This window comes from Telopea speciosissima, chromosome 11 (genome assembly GCF_018873765.1).
Source record: "Telopea speciosissima isolate NSW1024214 ecotype Mountain lineage chromosome 11, Tspe_v1, whole genome shotgun sequence".
In the NCBI taxonomy this organism is placed as follows: Eukaryota; Viridiplantae; Streptophyta; class Magnoliopsida; order Proteales; family Proteaceae; genus Telopea; species Telopea speciosissima.
In genome coordinates this window covers 56,379,411-56,391,946 of record NC_057926.1, presented here as the reverse complement: position 1 = coordinate 56,391,946, position 12,536 = coordinate 56,379,411, and the positions used below count along the sequence as shown (strand labels likewise).

Here is a 12,536-nt window from a genome sequence, read left to right as displayed (position 1 = left end):
CCAGGATCACTGACACAGTGTCCCAACGCACAGTCATAACCAATATTAAAGCCATATAATATCAGAGTGCGGAAAGGGAATATTACATTCCAAAAGATCAATAGTTTTGCGGAAGCGTATAAAATCAAATAGTTACAAGATGTTCAAAGGTAAATGATTAATACTATAATTAATACATTTTCCAAGACCATCTAATAACTATCAACAAGGGTATAACAGTAAATATTTATACATGGGCTTTAAGCCCTAAAATAACAAAAGGGGAACAAGTCCCAAGTATCCTCACGCCTTAGGCGCAATCGTCACAAGGACACCCGTCGCCATGTTCCTCAAACACAGCTTCCGGCTCTTTCGTACCTGCACCATATTCTAAAAAGTGTGCGCACGAGGGGGTTAGCTCCACTGAGCCAGTGAGGGGATGGGGATACACAAACACGCAATTCACATAGTCCAATGATGCATGCACATGTTAATTCCATTTTTCACCTAACACACAACTAAGTCAGGTATATGCAACTGTGACAACTCGGAAGACACTGTGGGTCACTTATCTTATCACCACAATAAATTCTCAATTGTCTCCAGGGGGCTTACGCCGATCGAAGCCTCCAAGACCACTCAGTGGCAGACCCCGACAACCAATACTACCATGAGTGGCCTCTCTCCCCTTCACAGAATCCGGTGTACTGATTACCCAACACCTAAACCCTTGTTGGTAAGGGTCGTAGCATAAGGGTGCAAAAATCCTAGCCGCAGATATACTACATGCAAGTCCTATCGTCCCGAGAGGCAATCCGGGCGCATCAACTTTTCATCTGGTTTAGTGCCCGGTTACCAGCACGGCACGGCGCATACAGTTCAATATGACATTCAACAAAATTACTTCATAAATATATAATATTCAGGGTTTCGGCACCGGCACCGGCACCGACACTCACTGGCACCGTGACCCATTAAAATGTAATAACAACCACAATCATAATCATGTTCATCATTTAATAAAATATGCAAATGCACAAATCATGCCAAATTAATTATACTAATAGCATGGTAAAATTATGCAAACAAACCAAACCCACTCACCCTAGGTGTTATATCCCGAAGCTAGAAGATGTCGCCGCGATTAAGTAACACGTTGCAAAAATGAGAGATTTAACCTAGTGAAAGAGTGAGACTAGGGTTAATTATGTCAAAGGGGAGGATCCCCAAAAAGGTCCCCCACAAATTACCTAAGCTGTAGACTTTAAAGATAGGGTGGTTTTATGGGTGATTTCATGCCCAAACTTAAAACCACCTGTAAATCCAACCTTAACAGGGGCTTAGGAAGGGTTCTGCTAGGTGCGGTTTTACGTGTGGTTTCTCAGGGTATATGAAACCGTAGGTAAAATCGACTTTAACAGAGGGCTTCTTAAGAGGATGGTCTCAGGGTGGTTACAGGGGCGGTTTCTCATAGGTCTTGAAACCGCAAGTAAAACCGCGTGTCTCCAAACCCCAAAATTAAAGGATTCTTCATCAAAGCTTCCATTTTCAAGTAGATTGGAGCAAAGGAATCACCAAGAGGGCTTTCTCCTTGGCACATTAGGGTCCTAAGACCCCATTAAGCCTATGCAATCCATGGATTCAATAAAGGAAAGCAAGGAGAACTTCATTTAGGGCATAATAGGATAGAAACCCTATGTCTATCGATGGGGATGGAATTGGGAGCTTTGGGGTTAGCCAATGGAGTCAAATAGCTCCACAAAATCAAGGCCATGAGTTCCCATCGATTTTTGGGTCTCAAGACAAACCCTAGACCGATTCTCCATCATCTCCCAATCCAAAAAATCCAAAATAAAAAAGAAAGGGAGGGCCTTAAAGGCTTACCTACCTCAAGGAAGTAGCACCCACGTTGAAGCTACAAGAAGTAAGATCCTCAAGCCTCCCTAACAAGCTCCTCCACACCTCTTCTCCTTTCTCTCCTCCACGTTTAAGGTTAGGTGAGAATAGTAATGAGAAGTAAATGTCTTTAGCTCTAAATAGGCAAAAAAAGACCTTAGGACCAGTTTGGTTGGGTAACACTAGAATAGAAATCCATTTTTAGTTCATTAAGTCAAATGGGCCTAATGGGCTAAATGGGCCGACCCATTGGTTTCAAATAGAAAAGAATCCACTTAAGGATGGATCCACCCACCATGGGATTATAAGCCCATCACACGCTCCCTTAAATAAATGGGACCCACAATTGGAAATATTTCCTATTCAACCATACTAGCTTGGGTGGTTCAAACCCCAACCCGCACTTCGAGGACACCGAAGGGAGGGGTAAGTAATTAAATTAAAGGTTAGAACATACATTTCTCTTGTCACGGTTTATCACCCATGACCCCGAATAGCTTCGCCACAGCAATGCCAAGTTCATCACTGAACGAAGTGTCCAACTGAGGCGACGGTCCAGGTGCTCTTTCCTAAACTCCTCGCTTCCCGGGCTGGTACTTGAAGGATAGTCGACAAAGTTGCCATCGACGAACTTTCCCCACTGCCGATTGAGGAATATTTCCTCCACAGGCAAGCCCGTACTGTGGTCAACGATTTTGTAGCTGGGTTTGACCATCATGGAGAACATGTCACCAGCATACATGGCAGTGGTATCTACACGTCACGAGAAGAAATAATATTTAATTGCATCCTAGGGTGCGGGTATAACAGGTGACCTCATTGGAAATTGAAGGAGACTTCAAACTTCTCTTTGGTCAGTCAATAAATTGACTCATCTCGACACAAAGGACCAAGTGACAATAGGCCATAAGCTCTCATTTATGGCCTTGGGTCTATATTTGTTTAAACCTTGAATTTGATACCTCAATTTAAGGAATCAGTATCGAATTGGCCGATTCTTGGATGATCCTGTATCGTTGGATCTGTATGGATAGAGTAAAAATATAACCGATACGGACCAATCTAGATTGGTATCGGATCCAGATCTACCCATGGTTACTAAAACGATGAACCAAACATATCACAACTTTTGTTGTGCCTTTTCTTTTTAAATTATATGTTTAGTCTTTTATGAGTGCTTGATGACATATTTTCAATTGAGGTGTAGTTTGAATAAAACAACTTTTAAGCAAGCTATAGTGTTTGATGGGCCCATAAATGTGTCTTGTGGTTTAGTGGGCCAGATCCAATGACTTCCCTTTGGGAAGATCTTACAATTTTTCCATTTGCATAGATGCATTGTCCTTGAGTAATTGGACTCCATACCTCCTATCCACTTTAAGGTTCATTATTTTTAATACTATCTCACACAACATGTCCCGCATCTTAGAGAACATACAACACAGACAAGCCAGAACCACGAAGCAATGGACATGACATAGTGGCATATGTATCGCATTCAAAGCCACCTCACACCACCACAAGGGAAGACAAGAGGCATAATGAGAATCAAGGGGCAACGTCCTTCCATTCGACTAGGTAAGTAATACAAGAACCTGATCATGCTGACTAAAAGAACTTAGGGCCCATCATAATCCACAAAGGTATCAATTTATTGAAGGTTGATGTCTTGTTTTCTGTATTTTACATGAGGTAGTTCTGAAAATTTGTATCCCTTTGTTTTTCCTTTAAATTGTTAGTGATGCAAGGTTATTAGAGTTATGGGGAATTCTTTGTAAACACAGAGAGACATGAGGATGACAGCTTGTATCCTTTATTTCATTGGTAGTGAAATTGTTCTCATCTCTCTATCAATGCAGACATTTTATTGAACCACATATATATTTATGTTGTGGTTGTTTGATTGCTCTTTTGGTCTATTTTATGAGTTATGTATAAGTTTTTTGTTTCTAAGAATTGGTATCAAAGATTCTAGGCTATTTTGTTTCTAATGCTTGCTTTTATGATGACACAAGAGGGTTCAAGTGTCAAGTAGGACATTGAGAGGTTATTGATTAGGTAAGCAACACAATAACGTGATCATGCTGAGTAAAGGAATTAAGGGCCCTATCACCCCCCTCAAAAGTAAGAGTTAATGTGTATTTTTTTTTTCTACACATAGAGTATTTATGAAAATTTTTATCCTTTTAAATTGGTAGTGATGCGGGGTTATTAGGCTTATGGGGAATTCTTTATAAACACAGAGAGGCATGAGAAAGAGAGATTGTAACCCTTTTTTTCATTGCTAGTGAGGCTGCTCTCATCTCTTCGTGGATGTTGACACCTTGTCGGACCATGTATATCTTTATGTTTTGGTTGTTTGGTTGATCTTTTGATTTATTTTCTACGTCATGTATATGTTTTCATTTTTATCAATTGGTATCAGAGATTCTAGGTTATTTTGTTTCTGATGTTTGCTATCATGATGACATCATGAAGGCTCGAACGTTAAGTACAGGACTCTGGTCATGCTGACTAAAGAAACTTAGAGACCTATTATAACCCATAGAGGTATTTGTTTATTGAGGGTTGATGTCTTGTATTATATGTTTTACATGGGGTAATTATGAAAATTTGTATTCCATTGTATTACCTTTAAATTGTTAGCAATGCGTGTTTTTAGGAAATTGTTTATAAACATAAAGAGACAAGAAGAAGAAAACTTCTAATTCTTTTTTTCATTGCTAGTGAAGTCGCTCGCATCTCTCTGTGGACATAGACACTTTGTTGAACCACGTATATCTTTGTGTTGTGGTTGTTTGATTACTCTTTCTTTTTATTTTTTGCATCATGTATAAAATTTCATTCCTACAATTTGGTATCAGAGATTCTAAATTATTTCATTTTTGGTGTTTGCTATCATGATGACATGTTCAAGCGTTAAATACAAAATTAAGAAGTTCAATGAAAAGAAGAACTTCACTCTTTGGAGGCGAAGGATGAATGGTCTTCTCATATAACAACGCTTAGCTAAAGCTTCATGGGGGATATTAACGAAACCTGAAAAGATGAGCAACTTATAGATATAGAAATATACATACAAAAACTCTATCATCAAACTAGAAAGTCTCATTTGTTTAGAGGGAAAGTTGTGGGGTGTGAAAATTATCTAGTGGGAAACTCTTCCCTTACCACTATTAGGAAAGTTTGTTTATGTTGGGGTGGGAATCTGATTAGACAACTTTTGAACTAGTATTTTCTTTTTGGGTTGTCTATTGACAAGGCATCCCACATATTCCCATCCTAAACGTGTTCAAAGTCCAACAAATTTTGTAGGAATTTGAATACTATTCATGGAATTCTCATAGGCCTCATTCGTAGAGGGGACTTGTGGGGTAGGATTGTTATAGTGGTGCGAACATATGTGGGGGGATGGGTGGGGGGTGGGGGGGAGTTGACCAACATGTTTGGAAAAGTAAAATGAAGGTGAGATAAAATTTAGTGGGAGAGAGAGGAATAAGTGCAGTGAGACCCACATGTTGGTGGTTTCTTCTCTCTCTCTCTCTCTCTCTCTCTCTCCTCAAAACTCTTGATTATGTTTCAATTTTTTTTTACTTGGCTCGGGTGACTCCCCCAAGTAGACCTAATTTTCTAACAATGCAAGCTACCATACCTTTTTTCGTTTTTTTTTTTTAATTGTTAAATGGGATGGGGGTGTACTAATAATTTATGGGATTAAAGCATGATTAAAAGAATCAACGAAATTGATTGACTTAGATTCTGACTATGCCCGATTCTCAAACCACACTTTTAAATCAACCATGAATACATTTAGATATTTATTTTTGGAAGAGTTCTCTGAGCAAACAGGGTACTCTCCACCCTCTCACCTAAACATTGTTTATTCATTTATTGGATGAGAGAGAAAAAATAATAAAAAATAGGATATAAGTAGAAACAGTGTACACCTTAGCCTTTGAAAGCATATTCCCTTTATTTATTTTAGAGAAAATTACTTGACACCCCCTATACTATGGCCTAATTACTTAGTCTCCCCAACGTTTAAAACAATTACTTGAACACCCCCTACAGTTTGCCATTTCTTTCAAGTAGCCCTGTCCGTTAGTCAGTCACCGTTACCATGGGTTAAATATTTTGTAAAGCCTAAACTACCCTTAAGGTGTAGTGAAGTGATATATGTGCCCCCCTTCTCTTTCTTCTTCTTATTCTGCTTCTCCTTCTTCCTCCTGCAATCAAAAAAAAAAACCAGCAACCATAGCTGCTGTTTCAAAAACTATTAGGGCATCTTCGAAGATTAAGCCCAAAAGGTCGAATCGGAATCAAAGAGAAAAGCTTCGTTCGTGGCTCTTATGGCGGTTGTCCTCGCCGTCTTCTCCTTCATTGGAGATGCTATCGCTGTTGATGCTCCAGCTCCAAGTCCTACTTCTGGTGCCGGACTCGGTGCCGTATCCGCATCAGTCGCCGCTGCTTTCCTTGTCTCTTTCCTCGCATTCATGCTTAGATCGTTCTACCAATAAATGATTTGAAGATCTCGTACGTCTCTGAATCTATTTTCTACTATTCCATCTAAACTACTCAGAGACTAACGGATTTTCTTTTTTTAGTTTGAGATTTATACCATTCGATTCCTTGTACTTCGACTATTTTCAAGTATTTTAGTAGGTAAATTTATTTTTCTTCCTTGCTGCAATTTTTGAATCGTTCATCTACTGTGGATCGGAGAATGTTGACTTGTTGATATCGATCTTTCGTGAAGTACACCATCTGGTTCTACTGTACGTAGCTTCGACATCTAATGAATGCTTGGGGTTTTATATGGTTACAGTCTTATAGAGTCGGTGGTAGGGAATAAGATGTCATAGATGGATTAAAATGGATTTCTTTACTCTTTAAAAGTGTGATCCATAGTCAACGATTAGGGGGTTCTCGCTGTCTCCCTCCCCTCCTCCCTGCAGCACCCCCTCCCCGCCACCTACTGTGCTCCCTCCCTGCTATGAGCACCCTAGTCGGAAAGCCCACTCACACCCCCTACTGCTCTGCACCGTGAACCCTCAGACCTCTGCCTCTTGCACCTGTGCCCCTCGACCTCGGCCTCCCCTCCCCCAATTCAAAACAGAAATCTAATGAGACACCGAAATCAAAATCTCCAAATCCACTAGAATTGTAAATCAGTCCCCTTTGTTTCCTACTCTCTTCTCTTCTCTTCTTTCTAAAGCTCTAGTTTGACCACGGATTGACGAATCCACGTCACCGGCGAACGACGAATACACCATTGTAGTCTATTCAGACATCATGTATACCCCCACTGCCTCGCTCCATCTTTAACTATTTGACTATTTTAACAGATTTCTTGCTTCAAATGGGGGGAGTTGTTTATTCTGAGTTCTCTACAAGTCCGGCTGACCACTCAGTTGTTCAGGAAGCCAAGTGGGAAGGGACCGCAGGATTTGGTGCAATTTATTCTGGGTTCAGATTGAATAAAAAATCAGGGAACCGCAGAGTTCAGGTCTCAATCTCTCGTAGTATCTTCACGTACAGCCATGGCTGCTGGTTTTTTTTTGGTTGCAGGAGAAGAAGAAGAGGAAGAAGTGGTAAATCTGTCAATTTCACTGTTTTTCTATTGAATATGTGATAAGGGGAAAATGAACTTTTCCATTCAACCACTAACAACAAACTAACATCGTCAACTTTCAAGGGGTGTCAAGTAACTGTTTGAAAAGTTGGGGATAGTAAGCAAAATGGCCATAGTCTAGGGGGTGTCCAAGTAATTTTTTCTTTATTTTATCATTTCTTTTTTTAATAAATATAATAAAATAGTAGAGAACCAATGAAATTTACAACTAATAACAATATTTACTAGACTTTTAAATAAAAAATTCCAAAATTTGAAGATCTATGAAAATCTTTACTTCTTCTCAATTCCATCACCTAATGTTTCAACTATTTAGACTAATTTCAATTCAAATTAAATTACATTATTAAGCTCAACACCTATCCAAATCTAGAATTTTAAGTATTAGAGTAAAACATGCGAAAAAAATCCTCTCCAAAGCGTCAGTGAGTACAGCGCTTGCGGCGCATGCCATAATCGAACAACTCCTTTCGTCCGAAGTGCGCTAAACTCACCGGTGCGCTGGAGAGTATCTGTTTGGATTTATTCTCAACTTTCGTCACCAATGCGCCAGCAATTCCACCATTACTTTGACCACACCGTTATGGCCGTTTGGGAATTTTTTTTTTTTTTTTTTTTTTTTGTGTAGAAAATGAGAAAAGCCGTTTGGAGTTGCTCTTAAGTTTCGTGGTCATTACGCGTGCAACTGTGCCATGAAGTGACGAAAGACGTTCCTTACCGCCTTCACCGTCCTTAATTCCTTCATTTACCAGTTTCCACATGGAGCTGTGTGTGATTGGAACCTTCTTAATTTGTCCCTTTTTTGACCTTTTGATGCAGAGTTATCTATATATCAAATCCATTTTATTAAGCGAATAGATACCGACGTAGACACTGGGGCACGCTTTATTGCTTGAAGACAAAAAGGTATCAATCGATTGGTTTGGTTCGGTTTGTTCGGGTTAAATTGGTTTCGGTTTTATTGTTAGCAACCCAAAACTAAATCGATCGAGAAATTTTGGCTTTGATCGGTTTTAATTTCATTCCAATTTTGTATCGGTTTTGTAATTGATTTACTATCAGACACAAGAATGAATGTATTCAGTCAATAAGGGTTCGTTCTATTCCATTTTGTCTGGATTGGACCAAACAGTATGGTCTGATCAGATCGGTTCGAGCTGAGCTTTGACACCGTACTGAAACTTAAGGGCTACGAAAGAAAATAAAACAGCAACGAAAGCGACGACGAATGAGGAAAGATCTTTTCTCGGCTAAGTACAGAGTAAACCACATGTCACTGTCAAAATTTGCCAACTGTCAACTTCCGGAATTATCTCAACAAAAAACGCGCATGGATAAGGGATAGCTTCTGTTCCTAAAACACGGTTTAGCCACGTGGGACCAAATCGGCTTTTAAATACCCAAGTGACACTCTCCCTCCTTTCAAACTTAAGAAGAAGAAAGCTAGCCATGGTACAAAGCATGTCCTCCATTAATAATGGGTCCTCTCTGTTTCTTCCCAATCCTCCACAACCCTCTTCAAGCAAATCCAATCGACGGAAAATAGGATTCCGGCACCGCTGCAATCGATATCCGACGACGTTAGCTGCGGCGAAGGGAGATGGGAGTGGGAGAGGAAAGCTGGTGGACGAAAACATGATAGTGTTGAGGAAGCGTATTCAGGAGATGAAGATGGTGGAGAGAAATCAAGAGCCGCCTGAGAATTGGATGGAGTGGGAGAAGAAGTATTATACAGATTACGACTCCGACGTATGTGAGGCAGTGGGTTTGCTACAGACACAACTTATGGAAACGAGGCCAAGTGTGGCTTTGGGGATGGTAGCTCTTGTTGCGATTAGCGTTCCAACGTCGACGTTCATGGTGGCCTTGCATTTGATGGAGATGGCCAATTGGATCTTAGCTGAGATTCACCTCTAGCTTGTAGATAATTAATATTATTATTATTGTTCTTGTTTTTATACCAATTGGGTATATAGGTGAGACTCTGTATGTATATTAATCAGAATTTTGAAATATCACAACAAATTGTTTACTTTTCTCATCCTCTCTAGCTTATAGATTAAAGGCAAAAAGTATCACAAAATTCTTGTTCATCAACTAAGACAGATGACAGAGGTTGTTTGTAATTTAAACCACATGGAGGGGTTTCTGTGGAGAATTTAAATTGATCACATGTTAAATTTCACTGAACAATTCAATCATATACTCCACCTTGTATTAAAATATTGGGGCATTGTTCTTTGTCCGGGAGCACACGGGGCACTGACTGCCCTACACACATAAGGCGGGGCGTTGTGGTCATTTTGATCATTCAGGGAGCCAGAGTGGTCATTTCGCCCACCACCCATGTGTTTGGACACATCATGCGGCCAAGTTCAGAGAGCTTTCCTCTAAAATATTCTTGTGTATTTTGAAGCCTTGAAATGTTGTGCTTCTTTTCATTCAATTTATATTTTAATACCAAGCTTTAACAATGATTTTTGCCACATGTAAGACCTAGCCCTTTTTAAACTGAAATTTTACGTATGAATGGGATTGATGGACCTTAACTGAGGCTAAAAATTGAACTAATAAATATTTTGCCACATGGCAACCATAGCCTGCCCATATTGCAAGGCAATACTGTTTGGTATGCATTCTAAGTCGATTTTGCATTCTCAAATGATAAAAGTAGTTGTTTTTATCGTCCAAAAATGGAAAATCAACCTAGAATGCATAACAAACACAACTTAAAATTGTGCATTTGGGTTGAGTTGGTGGAATTCAGCTTTACTCGATGTTTCAATTCCTCTAGATATTTCTCCTTTTATTCAAAAAATTGCCTTAATTTATTTGTTTATGATAATAGCGGGTGGTGTGCACTTTGGCCAAGAATGGTAGAATTAGTAGAAAATTATTAGATGCTAGTTCTCTATATTTACCACCCCCTGGTCATAATTCTTATCTTTCCACTTGATGAAAATTCTTTTGGAAGCTTAAAATACATCCCAAGTTTAAACATTTTTTTTCTGGCATATGTTAAATGCAGGACTTTCTATCAAGGCAACTTTATCAAGATGGCTTCAGATTGACCCCTCTTGTGCTTTATGTGGAAACTGTGTCGAATCATACTGCCATTAATTCCTTTCATATGATTGGGTTAAACATATTTGGGCCGTTGGGTTTGACATCTGAATTCTTGTCTTATTCCTCCCTTAAGAATTTCTGCCTTGCTACCTTGTTTAATTATAAGCTCAACAAAAAATCCTTGATATGGTTTTTTGGGGTTTTTATTATCACTTGTTATTTTATTTGATCTGTTAGAAACAAGGTCATGCTTGGTCTAGAGCAGGAGGATCCAATCTGGATAATGAAGAGTATTGAAAAATGGATAGTTGATTTAAACTTATCTCCTCCCTCATTTTCATCCCATGATGTTTATTCTCATAATGAGGAGAAGTTAATATTATCTATTTTTTCCCATTTGCCGAAATTCAATTATCTTGTTTTAATCTGTGCATGCAGAATATCAGATACCAGGAGTGAATTCAGCAGGATGGTCTTATATATTTTTGCTAGATGACAAGTTTGTTTTCTTTGCTGCAGGGAGCTTTAATTCGTCCCATCATATGGAACCAAAATTAGTTAGTATCCGTACAGGTCTCGAGCATGCATCCAGTCTTGGGTTGAAGGTGAAAGAAGTGTGATTCTCCAATCAATGAATTGCCTAGTTTCTTCCAACTCCAACGCATACTCATTGGCCTTGGCCTCTTCTCAAGAAAATTGTGTATATAAATACGATAGAACAAGACATTACGTTTAATACTAAGAGTGACCTTTTTTGTTTTGCGATGATTTATAATCTAGTTAAAAATGCTCAAACAAGAAATTACATTTATGTATATTCTTACTAGTTTTAATATATTTTATTTTCTCATAAAGAAAAATACATCAGATTTTCCAATTGCGAAGAAAACAAGGGGCAGCAAATTAAATTAGTTATATCGAATTTAATTTTGGCATATGGTACGGTGATCAATTCACGCTTGTTTTGGATAATTCTCTTTTCAGTGTTTTTTTTTTCATTCTTCCACCGACTACCATTCGTTTCATTCAATAAAAGCATCTTAATTATTTCGAAAAAAAGGTGATTTGATGTATATTGATAAAGTAATATTTTTTACCAAAAAAATAAAAGATAAAGTAATATTCTTATTAAGCCATCGACGCGTCAAAACTATTCTAACCATCAGGAAAATACCAACAGAAGTACCGCAGATATACTACTAAGAGTCTAATCGATGGATTGGTTTCTCTTTCTCAACCAAAAGAAGCCCTAAATTAATAACAAAAGCTCAACTTTTTAATTTTTTTGGTAAACAATAACAAAAACCCAACACGTCTCCATAAATCTAAAAAATTATTATCTTAGTAGTATTGGGGGTGCTGTGCGCATTGTGCAGCGTAGCACCGCCCATGTGTGCACAGTGGGTCTCACCATGCACACATGGGCGGTGCAAGATCACATAAATCTAAAGTCTAATTGGTTTCATGAATTAACGAGTTGCAAAGATGGGATATAGAATCTTTCCCTAGGAAGGCACTTCACGCCGGTAATTAAACCAAGTGGTGTCATGTCAATTTGTGTATTTCTTGACATTGATTGGCACTTCATACATGTAATTAAGAAAAAAAAATCCTTTCCAGTGTCGACATAGAAAATGCGACATTCAGTGGTATCAAACTCAAGAAAAGAAAAACAAAAATAACTAAATTAATCGAGCTCTCAAGACAAAGAAATTGCAGAGGATTTTAATGCGTAATTAAGCCGCAAATTCCATTTCAAAGAAACAGTAAAGATAATTAAAGATAATCAATTAGTCACCAATGGTGTCTTTTTCTCACTCGGTTTCGCCCCCTTCTCCATCAAATTCCTAAGTTTTAGATCCTTTTTGTATCAATCACTTCACGTCTATCAATAAATAGGTAAGAAGAGTAGGTAACTCCTCACACACAGCCTTCTTCCTCTTTCAGTCTTTCTCTTCCAACG

At 38.6% G+C, this 12,536-nt stretch overlaps 1 protein-coding gene across 1 annotated transcript; it reads left to right on the top strand.

Moving 5' to 3' along the window:
- Nucleotides 1–8,956: 8,956 nt before the first annotated feature.
- LOC122645414 lies at nucleotides 8,957–9,424 on the top strand. Its single transcript, XM_043838721.1, has one exon. The coding sequence runs from the start codon at nucleotides 8,957–8,959 to the stop codon at nucleotides 9,422–9,424; it is 468 nt and encodes a 155-aa protein (XP_043694656.1).
- Nucleotides 9,425–12,536: the final 3,112 nt, after the last annotated feature.

What these genes read in the sequence shown, in the direction of transcription:
- LOC122645414 (XM_043838721.1), top strand. Translation starts at nt 8,957, where the DNA reads ATGGTACAAAGCATGTCCTCCATTAATAATGGGTCCTCTCTGTTTCTT.